Source organism: Eschrichtius robustus, chromosome 3, assembly GCF_028021215.1.
Source record: "Eschrichtius robustus isolate mEscRob2 chromosome 3, mEscRob2.pri, whole genome shotgun sequence".
Lineage (NCBI taxonomy): Eukaryota > Metazoa > Chordata > Mammalia > Artiodactyla > Eschrichtiidae > Eschrichtius > Eschrichtius robustus.
The window spans coordinates 43355682-43374620 of NC_090826.1; the positions used below are offsets into that span (position 1 = coordinate 43355682).

Genomic DNA, 18939 nt, shown 5'->3' on the forward strand with positions numbered 1-18939 from the left:
TTTTTATTAAGCTTACATGGTATATAGTAATAGTCCAAATCTTAATATAGTAGTTTTAGAATTGTAAAAAAAACAGAAGAAAAATTGTATCTAATCTAAATGCCCTGAAAAGAAAAGAAAGACGCCTCCTAAGAGGGTAAGTAGTACCAGTGGGAAGAAGTATATGGAAATTTTATATCTTTTGCTTTCCTTGAATACTCTCGTCAGCCTTGATTTGTCCCTGTTCTAAAACTCTTGAGCCTTGCTCATATAATTCTTTTGGGTGTTGAATCATTTACATCTGTTATAATTAACTAGTCGTATCTCTGGTACAGTCTTTGTACAGTAAGCTTGTAAACTCTTTGATAGTAGTACTAAGCATTATAATTTTCAAGCCCTGTAATGTGGCACATCGTTCTCATAGTGAATGGAATGCCCAAAGCCCTGCAAACTAGGCTTAGAGATGAGATATAGAAGGTTGTTTTGGAGTTGTTGCTTATATACCCTTGTAAATTGTGCAGAATATACTGATAGCAAATATGTATGTTTCTGTGGCTTATGGAAAACCTTATTGAGCTTATATTTATAACAGTGACTTTTGTTTAATCATCCAGAGCCTATAGAACTGTGTGGGATCTTTTGCTTAGTGTGTTATATCAGACAAGCAGTCAGTTCTTGCTTTTGTTGCAGGCAGTTTTGTTGATGGTAATAATTTGTAGAAGGATGGAAAGTAGTGTTGTTCTTAAAAAATGCCACTCTTATATGTGGCAATTGTCATAGGATTAGATTTTCAACTAGTTACATAATTCCAATCAAAGCTAGCTAGAACAATGTTCAAGTGATTTAGATTAAGAATTTATTTCCTTTTACTGCTTATAGAGAAAAACAAATGGCTAGCCCAGTCTTTTTCTTCTCATTTACTTTATTGTAAAGGATAATCTTCTTAGACTAGTTTAGACTTCCTTAAAAAAAAAAAGAATCTACTTTTTTGTTTGTTTGTTTGTTTGTTTATACTGCAGGTCCTTATTAGTCATCAATTTTATACACATCAGTGTATACATGTCAATCCCAATCGCGCAATTCAGCACACCACCATCCCCACCCCACCACGGTTTTCCCCCTTGGTGTCCATACATTTGTTCTCTACATCTGTGTCTCAACTTCTGCCCTGAAAACCGGTTCATCTACCAATGGTACCGGTTCATCTGTACCATTTTTCTAGGTTCCACAAACATGCGTTAATATACGATATTTGTTTTTCTCTTTCTGACTTACTTCACTCTGTATGACAGTCTCTAGATCCATCCATGTCTCAACAAATGACTCAATTTCATTCCTTTTTATGGCTGAGTAATATTCCATTGTATATATATATACCACAACTTCTTTATCCATTTGTCTGTCGATGGGCATTTAGGTTGCTTCCGTGACCTGGCTATTGTAAACAGTGCTGCATTGAACATTGGGGTGCATGTGTCTTTTTGAATTATGGTTTTCTCTGGGTATATGCCTAGTAGTGGGATTGCTGGATCATATGGTAATTCTATTTTTAGTTTTTTAAGGAAGCTCCATATTGTTCTCCATAGTGGCTGTATCAATTTACATTCCCACCAACAGTGCAAGAGGGTTCCCTTTTCTCCACACCCTCTCCAGCATTAGTTGTTTGTAGATTTTCTGATGATGCCCATTCTAACTGGTGTGAGGTGATACCTCATTGTAGTTTTGATTTGTATTTCTCTAATAATTAGTGATGTTGAGCAGCTTTTCATGTGCCTCTTGGCCATCTGTATGTCTTCTTTGGAGAAATGCCTATTTAGGTCTTCTGCCCATTTTTGGATTGGGGTGTTTGTTTCTTTAATATTGAGCTGCGTGAGCTCTTTATATATTTTGGAGATTAATCCTTTGTCCGTTGATTCGTTTGCAAATATTTTCTCCCATGCTGAGGGTTGTCTTTTCGTCTTGTTTATGGTTTCCTTTGCTGTGCAAAAGCTTTGAAGTTTCATTAGGTCCCATTTGTTTATTTTTGTTTTTATTTCCATTACCCTAGGAGGTGGATCAAAAAAGATCTTGCTGTGTTTTATGTCAAAGAGTGTTCTTCCTATGTTTTCCTCTAAGAGTTTTATAGTGTCCGGTCTTACATTTAGGTCTCGAATCCATTTTGAGTTTATTTTTGTGTATGGTGTTAGGGAGTGTTCTAATTTCATTCTTTTACATTGTAGCTGTCCAGTTTTCCCAGCACCACTTATGGAAGAGACTGTCTTTTCTCCATTGTATATGCTTGCCTCCTTTGTCATAGATTAGTTGACCATAGGTGTGTGGGTTTATCTCTGGGCTTTCTATCTTGTTCCATTGATCTATATTTCTGTTTTTGTGCCAGTACCATACTGCCTTGATTACTGTAGCTTTGTAGTATAGTCTGAAATCAGGGAGTCTGATTCCTCCAGGTCCTTTTTTTTCCCTGTAGACTGCTTTGGCTAGTCAGGGTCTTTTGTGTCTCCATACAAATTTTAAGACTTTTTGTTCTAGTTCCGTAAAAAATGCCATTGGTAATTTGGTAGAGATTGCATTGAATCTGTAGATTGCTTTGGGTAGTAGAGTCGTTTTCACAATATTGATTCTTCCAATCCAAGAACATGGTATATCTCTCCATCTGTTGGTATCATCTTTAATTTCTTTCATCAGTGTCTTATAGTTTTCTGCATACAGGTCTTTTGTCTCCCTAGGTAGGTTTATTCCTAGGTATTTTATTCTTTTTGTTGCAATGGTAAATGGGAGTGTTTCCATAATTTCTCTTTCAGATTTTTCATCATTAGTGTATAGGAATGCAAGAGATTTCTGTGTATTAATTTTGTATCCTGCAACTTTACCAAATTCATTGATTAGCTCTAGTAGTTTTCTGGTGGCATTTTTAGTATTCTCTGTGTATAGTATCATGTCATCTGCGAACAGTGACAGTTTTACTTCTTCTTTTCCAATTCGTATTCCTTTTATTTCTTTTTCTTCTCTGATTGCCATGGCTAGGACTTCCAAGACCATGTTGAATAATAGTGGTGAGAGTGGACATCCTTGTCTCGTTCCTGATCTCAGAGGAAATGCTTTCAGTTTTTCACCATTGAGGATGATGTTTGCTGTGGGTTTGTCATATATGGCCTTTATTATGTTGAGGTAGATTCCCTCTATGCCCACTTTCTGGAGAGTTCTTTTGCAAAAGTTAAGTTTACATGATACATGGAATCATATAAATGGAATCATATTCAAGGAAGGTATTTGAGGTATTCATAATTAATTTTTTCCCATTCACATGACAAGGATTATTATGAAAGTTGATATTCTGTTTCCCAGAGTTTTGTTCACATTAAGCCTTCATGCTAAGATTGTCCATTTATTTAATTTAATTTAATTTATTTTAGCATTACTCTTATGGCATAGATGGGCAAATAAAATATTGGATGAATATTTGGTTTGTCACTCTGGCAACTATCTCTACAGTCTCTCTCAATCCTCCTTTTTCCTCCATCACTCGTAGAAGATGCCATGCTTCCCAGAGACAATAGAGTCCATTTGGTGGAAACACTCTCAACTGCTCGTACTCCCACCTGTCTGTATACTTACTTTCCCGCCTATCCGTCTCTGTCATGATGGAAGAGGTAATCCTTGGGTGTTCTGGATTCCATCTACTCACAAATTTTTTGAGGATCTCAGTCTATAGATTTCCTCCTTTTTCTGCTTTCCTCCCTCTCTCCTGTGTGTCTTCAACTTCTTCCTTTCTATGTACAGGCTTTTGTTGTTTATTTTAAGAATATTTATTTTGCAGTATAACAACTAAACATTGTAGTTGTAACAATTTCATATGGAAAATTTTAGTAAATTTTTAGGTGGCCTGGTGCTTTTCATTTTTTTATAACAATTTTATTGAGATATTAATACATATACCATCTCTTTGAAAGATACAGTTCAATGAGTTTTTTATTTTTAGTTTATTCACAGAAGTGTATAACCATATCCACAATCAATTTTAGAAAACTTTCATTACCTCTAAAAGAAACCCTATTTCTATTAACAGTCACTTCCAGTATTTCACCCCTAGCCCTAGGCAACCACTAATCTACTTTCAGTCTCTGTAGATTTGCCTCTTTTGGACATTTCATATAAATAGAATCATATTATTAAAGTATTCTTTAAATAATTCTAATATGGCTTCTTTCATTTAACATGGTGTTTTCAAGGTCCAGCCATATTGTAGCATATATCAGTGCTTTTTATTGCTGAATGTTCTGTTATATGTATATTCCACATTTTATTTATTCATTCATCAGCTGATGAACATTTCAGTTGTTTCCACATTTTGGGTATTATGGTTAATGGTACTGTGAACGCTTGTGTACATTAGTTTTGGTGTGGACATATGTTTTCATTTTTCTTGGATATATATCTAGGAGTGGAATTGCTGGGTCATACGGTAACTCTGTTTAACTTTTTGAGGAACTGCCAGACTGTTTTCCAAAGCAGCTACACCTTTTAAAATTCCCACTAGGGGTATAAGGGTTCCAGTTTCTCTGCATCCTTGCCAACAATTTGTTATTGTCTGTCATTTTGATTATAGCCATCCTAGTGGGTGTGAAGTAGTATCTTACTATATTTTGATTTGTGTGCTTAATGGCTGTTTGTAAATCTTATTAAGAGAAATATCTATTTGGTCCTTTGCCCATTTTTAAATTGGGTTGTCTTTGCTGTTGTAAGAGTTTTTTATATATTCTAGATACAAGTCCCTTATGAGATACATGATTTTCAAATATCTTCTCCCTTTCTGTGGGTTGTCTTTTTACTTTCTTGATAGTGTCCTTTGAAGCACAAAAATTTTTAATTTGATATCTAATTTATCTTTTTTTGCTTGTGCTTTTGGTGGTATATCTGGAAAACCATTGCTTAATCTAAGGTCACAAAGTTTTATTCCCAAGTTTTCTTCTAAGAGTTTTATAGTTTTAGCTCTTACATTTAGGTCTTTGATCCATTTTGAATTAATTTTTGTATATGGTGTGAGCTAAGGGTCACATTATTTTTTAAAAACTTTATATTCTTTATTATTTTTATTATTCTTTTGCATGTGGGTAACCAGCTATTCTAGCACCATATATTGAAAACACTATTTTTTCTCCATTGAATTGTCTTGACACTTTTTTGAAAATCAGTTAACCATAAACCATGTGAATATTTATTTCTGGACTCTCAGTTCTATTCCATTGACCTTTATGTCTATTCTTATGCCAGTGTCACACTATTTCAATTACTGTAGCTTTGTAGTAAGTTTTGAAATTGGGAAGTGTAAGGCCTTTAGCTTTGTTCTTTTTCAAGATTGTTTTGGCTATTCTGGGTTCCTTGAATTTCTATATGAATTTTAGGATCTACTGACATTTTCATTAACAAATTAACATGGACTGTGTCTCTCCCAAGTTGAAAAATATCTCTGCTAATTCTGTGTCTCCCTGGAAATACCATCTTAACCTCTCTTCTTCAGGATAGGTGAACCTATTGAAAGAGCCTTCTACATTGTCTGTCTTTATTCATCCATCTTGCATTTACCTTACAGCAATCTTTTAACCTCCAGATTTCACTGAAAATCCTAGCAAAGTTCTCCAATGATAGCTTTGTTGCTAAACCCAATGGGTGCTTTTTACCCTTAGTTTTAATAGTGCTGTCTCTGCAGAATTTGACATTACTCTTTATTTTAAAGCTTTAAAAAATAGTTTTATTGTTCTTGAAGAGATGACAACATAATCTTAATTTTTAAAAATTGAAACAATAGTGAAAACTATATTAAGTAGAAGGAAGAAAAGTTCTACTGGAAATCCTACTATCTGTGTTTTGGAGAATAGCTTTCCTAGCAACTCTGTGCTGATATACACATTTATGTATATTTTGTACAAATGGAATCATTTTATACATGATATTCTACAACCTAAGGGCATTTTATTAAAAGTTTTCTATATAATTTGTTGTACCATTTTGTATTGCATTTCTTCAAGTAGCAAAATGAACAAAGGATATCATTTTTTCTTCATCCTTACATAATGAGAACTCAGTCATCTGGCTTTGGGAGATTAAGATTCCCATGCTGTTTGTGATGCTGGAAGAGAATGTACAATAATTTGTATTGTGTCCCACCCAGTCTGCTAGTTTAAGGCAGTTACAAAGACCCACCCACAAACAAAAGACACCACTTCTTAATGAGGGAGTGGCAAAGTTCTAGAAGAGCTTGTGGGATGAGAAATATAGGCCATTTTTGGAAAATATAGTGTGTCACAAGCCTCTACTATATTAATCTTTGTCGTAGGTATTTTCTAATATTGTCAAATACATTGCCTCATTAAGCCTCATAACTTCCATTTTTTCTTGCTACCACTATCGCATATAAACCACCATAATGTCTCACTTGGTCTATTGCAAAAACCTCATAACTGTTCTCTTTGTTTCCTTTTTGTGCTCTAAAATCCATTTTCTATCAACAGCCCAAGTGATCTTTAAAAAAAATGAAAAAAAAAAATCATGTTTTTCCCCCTGCTGAAAATTCTCTAATATTAGACTATAGGAAAAAAATCCAAACTCCTTACTATGACTTATGGCTTTGTGATCTTTCTCCACTTACCTTTCTACAGTAAACCTTTTGCTCACCACTCTCTATCTACTCTAGCTTTTTTTGTGTGTTCCTAGAACACCTCAAACTTGTTCCTGCCTCAGGCCTTTGCATATATTTTCTGGCTTCCTGGACTGATATTACCCCACAGCTGTACCATGGCTGATTCCTTCTTGGTGTACAGGTCTTCATTTAGGCGTCACTGCTCAGAGAAGTCTTTGCTTAACAACCATATAAAGTAGACCTCACTGTCAGTCACTAGCACAATGGTCTTGTTTTATTTTTTCATAGCATTTCTTATTAGCTGCTAAAATTATTTTGTTTTTTTGTTTGTTTGTTTGTTTATATCTGTTTCCCTCTGGAATGTAAGCATTCCCTCTGGAATATAAGTCTCTGTTCCATGAGAACAGCAGAGACTTATGTTCATCATTTTGTTTTTAGTATCTAGAGCAGTGCCTGGCACTTAGTGAGTATTCAGTAAATATTTATGGAATGAACAATAGTGTGAAATAGTTATTACTTCCTTTACACATGAAGAAATTGAGACGTAAGAAATCACACAGTAGTTTCTCTGTACGTGATTAAGTCTTCTGACTCCAGATAGAATGTTCTTTCTGTCTTTGGATACCGAATTGTGCTAGCATTGATATTTTAAAATGACAATAAACCCAAGTTATCACTATTCTGCTTACAGGTGATAACTAATTTACATCATTATCACAATGAAATAAACTTTCTGCGGAGGCTGTTCTAAAGTGCAAACTGCATTGATTAATCATTAAAAAGTACTGAATCCTTTTACATCTAAGTTGTAAGATAGGGACTTAAATCATCCCCTTTGAAATGCCAAGGATAAATAAAAGACTCTTCTTCCATTCCAGTTCACCGAAAGCCTACTAGAGAAGGGGAGGAGGAGCAGATACTAAGTCTTAGAATTTGTTGAGTGATGATTTTTTTAATTCACAAAATGAGAGCACAGAAAGGTAGTGGCAAATTCTTGAAGATAATTCTGCTTTGAAATTTTAGTCACCCAGAAGAGGATGAAGTGTAAATTTCAGATAGGTGATGATATCCTTTGTGACCAACCCACCATTCTGTGCTTGCATGTTAACTCTCCTGCCTTCGTTTTTTTTTTTTTTTGGAAACCCATACATTCTGAAGTAAAATTAGACCTGATAAAGAATGAGTGTTTTTATTCTTTCTAAAATTTTTTTAATTTTAATTTTTTGATTGAATTATAGTTGATTTACAGTATTGTGTTAATTTCTGCTGTACAGCAAAGTGACTCAGATATACATATATATACATTCTTTTTTACATTCTTTTCCATTATGGTTTATCACAGGATACTGAATATAGTTCCCTGTGCTATACAGTAGGACCTTGTTGTTTATGTATTCTATATATAATAGTTTGCAGCTGCTAACCCCAAATCCCTAATCCATCCCTTCCCCACCCCTTCTCCCCTTTGGCAACCACAAGTCTGTTCAGGATGAGTGTTTTTAAATTGCCTTTTTAAAAAGTGTTTTTTTTCCCCTTGATTATAAAAGTAAAATATGTCTATTGCAGATCATTGACTTCTCAAGTCCTTGAAAGTTTCTTAAGCCCTTTGGCATAGTTCTTGAATTCTTGACCTACTTCCTTATTCTTGCTCATAATCCTGCTTTCCCTTAAGCACCAACATCTAAGAGAAATTCTTTAAGAAAATAATTTCTTAGGCAATGTTTGAATTTATAACAACTTTCCCCATATTTTTGATATTCACATGCTGTATTTTGAGTGCTTTTCCTAGCTAACCTGGGAACCATTTTTAACAGTTTCTTTGCAAAAATTTGTTCTGGGTTCTAAACTCCAAATTTGAACAAGGAGATTTTGGAGCATAGCCTCATTCTAATTTGGGATCTGTAGGATGAGTTTTAGAATTAGGACTAAGACTTCAAAAATCCATGGTTCTGGCTATTGTCCTTGCAATACAAGAACAACACGAAAAATTTGCATTTCATCAAAAAAATCTACAAACAATAAATGCTGGAGAGGGCGTGGAGAAAAGGGAACCCTCTTGCACTGTTGGTGGGAATGTAAATTGATACAGCCACTATGGAGAACAGTATGGAAGTTCCTTTAAAAACTAACAATAGAACTACCATACGACCCAGCAATCCCATTACTGGGCATATACCCTGAGAAAACCATAATTCAAAAAGAGACATGTACTGCAATGTTCATTGCAGTACTATTTACAATAGCCAGGACATGGAAGCAACCTAAGTGTCCATTAACAGATGAAAGGATAAAGAAGATGTGGCACATATATACAATGGAATATTACTCAGCCATAAAAAGAAACGAAATTGAGTTATTTGTAGTGAGGTGGATGGACCTAGAGTCTGTCATACAGAGTGAAGTAAGTCAGAAAGAGAAAAACATATACCGTATGCTAACACATATATATGGAATCTTAAAAAAAAAAAAGGTTCTGAAGAACCTAGGGGCAGGACAGGAATAAAGACGCAGATGTAGAGAATGAACTTGAGGACACGGGGAGGGGGAAGGGTAAGCTGGGAGGAAGTGAGAGTGTGACATGGACGTATATACACTACCAAATGTAAAATAGATAACTAGTGGAAAGCAGCTGCATAGCACAGGGAGATCAGCTCGGTGCTCTGTGACCACCTAGAGGGGTGGGATAGGGAGGGTGGGAGGGAGGGAGACGCAAGAGGGAGGGGATGTGGGGATATATGTATACGTATAGCTGATTCACTTTGTTATACAGCAGAAACTAACACAACAATGTAAAACAATTATACTCCAATAAAGATGTTAAAAAAAATTTTGCATTGTACAAATTTTCCCATCTTCGTAGTGCTTTTCTTGCTGTTCATCTTTTCATTATCTTATTATCTTGGGCCCTGACTTAGTCTTTTCCAAATAAGGAGAAACATTCTTGGCAATTTTTAATAGAAAAGTGAAGTTGAATGATAATAATGGATTATCACTGCACAGTTTGGTGGGAGAAGTACTAATATACAGCATAAACCACCTGGAGTTTAACACACCCCCATCATTTCTTTCAATCATTTTTTTGTGAAATAACATTAATCACTATTTAGTATTTTGGGCAGTATTTGAAAAACTAAACAAACATAGGAAATATACATTGAGGTCCAATATATATTAATATACCTTAAGTAATTTGTAGCACTTAGGCTACTAGTTAGTATTTAATATTTAACTTTTTCTTAGAAAGGATGCGCAATCCCTGTCATCATAGCTGTGCTTAATTAAACCCTGTGAAAGTGGTTCTCTTTCTACTGGCCTGAAATTCTGACCTGAAGATAAAATTGTCCTTTTTAAGAAATAGTGAGAGACCTGGGACTTTACAATGTAAGACGTCACTAGATCAAAATACAGGTCTACAGTCCTTTACCCATAATTCTGAAATCCCTCAGTCTCTGAATTCCAGAAGTTTTTTTTCTAAATTTATTATATTCTCATTTGGAAGTAAAGCCTGTCTTGAACTGTGTGGCTATTTATAATCTCTATCATACTTAGTGTAAATATATGTTGTACTACCTAAATAGTAGTATGCTTAATTGTGAAATTAATTAAATGCTTAATACTTCAGACTCCACTGCAGGTGTGACACAGTTTATGTACTATATGTATATTACTTTTCAAAAATTGTGAATTTCAAAACACATTTGATCTGAAAGTCTCAGATAAGAGATGTGGACCTGTATCTGTTATCTAATGACGTAAGGGTTTACATGCCAGCAATAGTTCAGAAGGCAGGGGTACCACCCTCTGAAGTACTGCTGTGAGGCTTTGTAGGGTAGCAGTTATACTGTTGAGTTCAGAAGGATCACTGATTTGACACTCAGCCTTTGTGGCTCAGAAAAACTTTGAAAGAAAACTTAAATTAACCAGATCTATAGTAACTGTGGTAGAATGCATGGCCTTATAGAGTCAGACCTGGATTGGAATCCTCTCTATCGCACTTATTATATGTGAGTCCGTGGGCAGGTTACATAAGCCTTTCTGAGCCTTTATTTTCTCAATTACAAAATGGATATAATAAAAGAACCTATATCATAAGATTGATGTGAGAATTAATATTATATTTAAAGCACTAGCACAGTGTCTGGCATATAAGTGCTCAGCAAATATTAACAAAAAGCTAAAGTTTATGACACTGTTTGACATATAATAATATTCACTAAATGTACGTTGTGGTAATTATTACATAAGCTAATTTTCAAATTTGTTAATTCATAACAAGATACATAACTGTTAAGGAGACTGCATATTTAGGCTATCTCATTAGTGCATTAGTACATATAGTCTCTGAAAGCAAGCTATGTGGGATGCCAAATTTATAAGCAGAAGCAGACTAAAGGGAGTTATATATTATATTATAGATATTTGATCAGACATTGATATCAAGATGCAGTATCTCTGTGTTAGAGACATACCTATTACAAGAACCAAACAGGTCTAACCTCTTGGTCAGCAACACTTCTATTCTGGCTTTCTGGTTCTGGTTCTGGCCTTCCTACTGTAGTTCTATCACTTTTAATACTTTCTGATACTTAGTATAATTAGTCATAATTAGTATAATTACCTCTAGGCTGTTCCAGCTCTTAAAGATGATCTTGTATATATCTCTGTTCTGATACATGTCTGGTTTCTTTGAAGGAAGGCAGCCATCTTCCAGGATCTTGGAGAGACCCCAAATACCACTGTCCCCTTGTATACTGATTCAGTATATTTTCCTAAGGCTCTATCTGTAGTATACTGCTGCTCAAATGAGGCCCTCTGTAATGGGGAGGGGGAGATGAGGAAGTTATCTATGGCAACTTGAGGGATGAATGATAGGGAAAATTCCTCCATTATTGTGGGTCTGTGAATCCTCAGTGTTTCTGGTGGTGTAGCTTTCCAGTAGCATGATGACATTTTGGGCTATTGAGTGCTCACAAGGCATTAACTAGTGAAGGCTCTCTGGTACATTAAATACTATCAAGGTGGCTTAAGGAGTCTGTGCTCTCCCAAATAGAAAGGAGACTACAGGAATGGGTGTTATTGCTGTCATCAATACCTTGGGGTTAGCATTAGGATTAGCATAAGGATTATTAGAAATAATTTTTGATAGCATGTCTCGTTGTAGCAGAAGCCACTGCCCTTGACATTAATAAGATATAAGAAACCAACAAACCCAACCACCAAATTCAACAATCTTTGTTAATTCTGGAGCCCCTTAGGAGTAGAACATATCACCCCCTATCTCTCTGCTTCATGGGGGATTCTGTTTTCTTATCTAGCTGAAAAGATTTTAGCATCTGTTTTGTGAGTGATCCTTTCTTAAGGTGCTGGACCTTGTGGCTGGTGACATGTTTGTGCCAAGTTGCTAAAAAATACATTTGTTAGTAAGTTTGAGAACATCGGTAGCACAGCACCTGGTAGGAAGATTGCTGGAGTTGGGGTTATGTTGGCCCTACCTTTCTCTCATCAGTACCAGTATTCATCAAAAAACGAACAGCAGGAAAATAAAAAACAAAACAAAAACCCCAAACAAAAACCCCGCTATTCAGTGAATAGCATTGGCTTAGGCAGGTTTGCCTCAGATCAAGGTGTATCTGGAGATCACTTGCAGCTAGGACTCTGCCTCTCCTCTCTCCTCCTCTCAGCGTGTATGCTTTAATCCTTCATGTAGAGGGCACAAGACCTGTGGCAACTGTACCTCACAGCTTCAAGAACAGATAGGAAAGAGCTCTTCCCTATCAGCTCAGCCCCAGTAGAAAAACTCCCTGTGAAAGGTTCTATCCTTCCTTGTCCCTGGGGTTGTGGGTCCTGTGATCGACCAGCTTGGTCAGATAACCACTCCTCAGCACTCACTGTGCCTGGGGGACTTAGTCACACCAGCTTCCCTGTGGCCCCACGTTGGAGCTGAGTGGGGAGAAAATGAGGGCGAGGGCTCTGTTTCATCGTGGAAGAGGAGGAGGATTCGAGGCTAGCAGAGTGCAGGTATGGTCTGGGAGAATGCTTTGCAGGGCAGCCATTCCAAATTGTACCTGCTGGGTCAAACTCTGCTACATTTTACATGTGTAATTTAACTGGGTAATTTACTTGATCTCCCTGGTGTCACTTTCATTTATAATATGTGCATAACTTTTACCATGCAACGTCTTGTGAGGCTTACTATGTATAAAGTGCATATCACATAGAGCAGGGGGTCCCCAACCCCCAGGTCACGGACTGGTACCCGACCGTGGCCTGTTAGGAACCAGGCTGCACAGCAGGAGGTGAGCGGCGGGTGAGTGAGTGAAGCTTCATCTGTATTTACAGCTGCTCCCCATCACTCACATTCCACCTGACCTCCGCCTCCTGTCAGATCAGTGGTGGCATTAGATTCTCATAGGAGCGCGAAACCTACTCTGAACTGCACATGCGAGAGATCTATGTTGAGTGCTCCTATGAGAATCTAATGCCTGATGATCTGAGGTGGAGCTGAGGCAGTGATGCCAGCACTGGGGAGCGGCTGCAAATACAGATTATCATTAGCAGAGAGGTTTGACTGCACAGAGACCATAATAGATTAGTTGCTTGCAGACTCATATGAAAACCCTATCAGTGAGTGGCAAGTGAAAACAAGCTCAGGGCTCCCACTGATTCTGCATTATGGTGAGTTGTATAATTATTTCATCATATATTACAATGTAATAATAATAGAAATAGGGACTTCCCTGGTGGTGCAGTGGTTAAGAATCCACCTGCCAATGCAGGAGACACAGGTTCGATCCCTGGTCCGGGAAGATCCCACATGCTGTGGAGCAACTAAGCCCATGCGCCACAGCTACTGAGCCTGCGCTCTAGAGCCCACAAGCCACAACTACTGAAGCCCGTGCACCTAGAACCCATGCTCCGCAACAGGAGAAGCCACCACAGTGAGAAGCCCATGTACCACAACGAAGAGTAGCCCCCGCTCACCGCAGCTAGAGGAAGCCCATGCACAGCAATGAAGACCCAATGCAGCCAAATAAATAAATAAATAAATAGGTAGCTAGATAAATTTATATATTTATTTAAAAATAAAGTGCACAATAAATGTAATGTGCTTGAATCATCCCGAAACCATCCCCCCCCCACCCCCGATCCGTGGAAAAATTGTCTTCCATGAAACCAGTGCCTGGTGCCAAAAAGGTTGCGGACCACTGACATAGAGGGTATCAATGAGTGAGAATCTGCTGCTGCCGCTGCTGCTGCTTTTGCTGTGTCATTAATGTCACCATCATCCCTTTTCCCCAAGTCCTCATATTTGACAGTGTTATTTTTCTATAACACACCACTGAGAATGTTCATAAACCTTCAGTAGCTCTCCATTAACTATTGAATAAAGTTTAATTTCCTTAACTTCTCACTGTTTTTTTCTGACCCTCCAGGACCTGGTCCCCATACCTCCTTTTCAGCCTCATCTCTCCATCTCTCTCCACCTTCCTCTCCACACACTGTGCTTGGGCTATCAGTCTACTCTTCTGTGAAGACCTCATGTGTAAAGTTTTCCATACCTGTGCTTTTGCTGATGTTGTTCCCTTGGCTTGGAATGCCTTCTTTTTCCTACCTTCCCTCTCTTATCAGAATCCTTTTATTTAGTCCCAGATTGAACCTTGAGACCTGGTCACACTTTAGTATTGCCTTTCCCAATCTTTTTCCATGGCAGGGAGCCTTCTGTAGTTCATAGCACTTTGTGCCTCTATGCACATAATTTATTTTTGCTCTATATTACAGTTGTTTATATGCTAGTCTTTTTTTTTTTTGGACATTTTGAAATAGTCTAGGCCAGTTATTTTATAGGATGTCCCACATTCTGGATTTGTCTGATTGTTTCCTAGTTATACTTGCTTTAATTATTTTCACTTATCTCTTTCAATGTTTTCTAACTTATAACCCTGTCTTACTCTTTTTCTATTTACTGTAATCTTATTTTTAAAAATGGAAGAGGGTCAAGGATGTTTCTTACCTTGTTTGAGTTGTATTCTAACTCTCATTGGGTATTTTCAAACCTAATTATTATTTTTGTGTATTGCCTTGACACTTTTGGAGGGAAGATAAGTATACGGTATGGTAAAAGGGCTATTAAATGCTTAGGGAATGTTTTTGTTAACTGTGTTTTTATCAACTATATGATAGTAAAGAACTCTTTTCAACCCTGCTTGATGTTGAGAATGTTTTATAAAATGTGAGTCCTCTTTATATTTGTAAGTAAGAAGACTCTCTTCAGTACTTCAATAATAATTTCTGAACATGAATTTCTATAGCTCAGTACTTTGCTTTTTTGTTTCATTTTTTTCTTTTTTGAAGAGAGTTTACTTTGATTTATCATTGTAATATTGTTACATTGATAAGGTAAGAATCAGTGAAAACAATGACATAGGCTATATTAACAGCATGTACTGCAATGAGAAGGGTAAGGCAGATCTTTGTGTACAGACATGCAGATATCTCCAAGAAAGATTGAATTTATTTTTTCCAGCTTTATTGAGGTATAAGTGACATATAACATTAAGTTTAAGTACAGTGTGATGATTTGATATACATATATATTGTGAAATGATTACCACAATAAGGTTAATTAACACATCCATCATCACCTGTCATAGTTACCTTTTTTTTTTGTAGTGAGAACTCACTCAGCCACTTTCAAGTATACAATACGTATTGTTAACTATAGTCACCATGCTGTACATTAAATCCCCAGAACTTAGTTATCTCATAGCTGGAAGTTTGCCTATGGCTCAGTACAATGGATGTAGGACATCTATGGTTTAAAGTGGGACAGTTTTCTTTAAAACATAACCCCAGGGAATTCCCTGGTGGTACAGTGGTTAGAACTCCAAGCTCTCACCACTGAAGGCCCAGGTTCGATCCCTGGTCGGGGAACTGAGATCCTGCATGCTGTGTGGCACGGCCAAAAATTAAAAACAAGCAAACAAACAAGAAAACATAACCCCATGATATTGGCTTGTTTTACTTTGTCACATAGTGGAGTACAGAAAAATACCAGTTGTTGAGGTATTAAATATTTTTAAAACTTTAGTTATTTGAGGTTTTACTTTATTTTATTACACATGCCTAAGTTAATTCTAGAAATATTTACTGAATGTCAACGTGGGGCTTATTATGCAGAACATAGCCTTTGCTTGGCTCAGTCTAGTAGGGGAAACATAAAGGATAAGCAACATTTTATTAATAAATATTTTTTGATTACCTAATGTATGCCAGACACTGTTCAGAAACGTAAGTCAGATACAGTTTCTACCCCTTAAGGAATGTGCAGTCTGTGGGTGAGTCAGACAAGTAACTAGCCATCATAGCACAAGATGGTGCATGCCACAACGAGGGAACACACAGGAGACTCTGGGAGTCCAGGGATGGGAATTCAAATCAGACAGAGGTAGGACACTTGATGAATGACAGTTGGCAAGGCAGAAAATCAGGGTCAAGGATATTCCAAGCTGAGGAACATTGGATGAGAAATCTCAGAGGCAAAAAATGTGACCCATTTGGGGAGTTGCAAGGAGATAAAGTTAAAGCAATGTTTCTCAAAACGTGGTCTTGTGTTTGCTTGAGTCAGAATCATCTGGGAGTGATTCTTAAATCCCCAGGTAATTTGTCGCCTTCCAGGTGACTCTCAAACTTACTAAAATATGAGAAACATATTTTAGTTGAGAGTTAAGGGGTATGAAGGAGGAATGAAAATATCGTGTAATATATGCTACATTTAAGGTACACATAAAATTCTGGGATTAGTTTTACTTGTATAGACTACAAAACATTTTAAACCTCCTAATTCCTATCTTTAAGTGATGGTGGGGTGGGGATGGGGAGAAGGGAGGAATATTACTATAAATGTTGTCTCTTTATCCCTAGATGATTTTAAAAACAGTCTGTTTATCTTTTATTCATTGAATGTTTTTGTTTTTCTTTTAGTCCAAGGACAAAATGATGAGAGGCTCTCGCAGAGGATGTGTTAGACTCAGAGTGAGTATCTATTCATTTTTATGAAAACCAGTTCCGACAGAAAGAAAAAAAATATTTTGACAGATTAATGGGAGTCTAAATTTAGGTTAGCTCCTTTACCTAATTGTTAGGGCAGGCAACTAAGGCTCAGAGAAAAAAAAAGACTTCTCCAGGGTAACTCCAGAACCAGGACTAGAACTTAGTTCCTTTGGCCCATGATTTAATGTTGTATCCATGTCTTAATGCACCTACTGATTTTTTTAACCTCTATTTTATATCCAGGGACAGGGGCTGGAAATTAAATGAGTTGTAGTGTTGGCAATAGTGCAAACAGTAGAAAAAAACTCTGAAAAATCCCCACTTTCAGCTGCTTAGTTCTTCCTGTTCAACACTATTTAATAATGGTTTTTGTAGCAGTGATGTCCAATAGAAATATAATGTGAGCCACATATACATAATTTAAAATTTTTGTAGTAATCACATTTAAAAAGTAAAAAGCAGGTGAAATTAATTTTAATAATATATTTTGTTTATGCCAGTATATCCAGAATATTATTTAAACAGGTAATCAATACAAAAATTACTAATGAGATATTTTACATTCTTTTTTTCATACTAAGTCTTTGGAATCCACTATGTCTTTTGCACTTATGGCACATCTTTGTTCAGATTAGCTGTACTTCAGGTGGCCTGTAGGCACATGTAGCTAGGGGCTACCTTATTGGACAGTGCAGGCCTATAGCTTCAAGCTGCTTTCAATTGCTTGTTCAGTTTCCACCGTTGTCCAAATAGCTAAAGACAAGAAAGAATGCAGCCTTGGGGATATAGTTTCTAGTACTCCATTGTATCTAAAGAAGGGCCTACCTCTATCATAACTTGGTAAATCAGCTTCTAGTGGCCTTTTCTTCTTTCAGGCTCCTGTTGCTTTCTTTCTGCCATCTTTTTTCTGCACCCTTACTTTTGAAGATGTAAATGTAAATATTTGGTAAACATACGATTGCCTTTATTAGCAGTAGTTAGTTGGTAAAAATGGGAAATAACTCTGAGAAAAAACCCAAATTCGAATGGAAAAATTTTGGCACTGAGATAGGAGTAAGTATGGTGAATTTACAGGATGGAAATGAGACAGGCTTGTTTTGAACAGATGGTGTATATGTGATAGCATAAAGATTTTTGAAAATTCAGCTTATTATACTGTTTACTGTTTTTTTTCCCTTTCCTTTGGTTTTGCTTTTGCCTTCTTGGTTTAATTGCTTTTCTACCCACTTGCCATTGACCTCAGTCACCACTCAGTCTGGTATGAACTGCTTTCTTGGCTTGAGATAGACTCAATGGTGAGACTTTGGCAGAGCTGTGGTGAGACAGCTCTTCAGTTGAATTCAATCTGGATTTGGGCTGCTGTCTCATTGTTACATTTAATGTGCTATTTTTTTCTTTTAAATATAGCTTAATTAATTATTAACCCTTGTGACTACCATCTAGGTTAAGAAATAGAATTTGGCCAGTTACCTCGGAAGTCTCTCTATGTGCCCCATTCAAATTACAGCCAACTCCCTGTCTCTTAAAGTAACCATTGTTCTTTTATAGGAATCACTTCTTGGATTTGCTTTCCTAAATTCTCTATTTTATATTGCCCATTTAAAAAAACTTGATATCTTTTGTTTGCAATTTATGTATTGAAGAATCCAGACCCTTTGACCTGTAGGAGTTTTCCATTATGTAGATTTTATTGATTGCATACTGGTGCAATTCAGCGTGTTCCTCTGTCTCTGCTTTTCTTGCAAATTGGCAGGTGGATCCAGAGACTGGATCAGACTTAGGTTTGATCCCTTTGGCAAGACTATAGGCAGTGTTGTGTTCTTTTATCAGGAGACACATGATGTCTGGTTTTTGCTCTTTATTGATATTAGCAACTTTTTTTTTTTCCCGGCCACATCACACAGCTTGCAGGATCTCAGTTCCCCAACCAGGGATTGAACCTGGGCCATGGCAGTGAAAGCGCCGCGTCCTAACCGCTAGGCCACCAGGGAGCTCCCAGATATTACCAACTATTGATGCTCAGTAGCTAGATCCATTTGGGGGCTGCAAAATTATGATATTTTATCATTTTGTTTTAATTTTTATCAGAAATAATTATATAAGGAAACATTTCTCTTCATCTATTATTTAATTACCCAATGGTACAGTTCAAATAGACAGGATAAATAAATGCTCGATTATTTCCTTTTACTTGCTCAATGTTCAAGATAATGAATTGACTTAAAACAATATATATATATATATACATATATCTCCTAAAGAATTGAAAGCACAGC

The 18939-nt window shown here is 36.6% G+C and overlaps 1 protein-coding gene across 2 annotated transcripts in view; it reads left to right on the top strand.

The window, feature by feature from the left end:
- Positions 1-18939, top strand: part of OSBPL9 (oxysterol binding protein like 9) — a 167928-nt gene that overhangs the window by 8003 nt on the left and 140986 nt on the right. For both annotated transcript variants that reach the window (XM_068539862.1, XM_068539864.1), the window contains exon 2: positions 16595-16645. In XM_068539862.1, coding sequence (XP_068395963.1) covers positions 16595-16645 — 51 coding nt within the window. The remainder of the gene's footprint in view (positions 1-16594; positions 16646-18939) is intronic.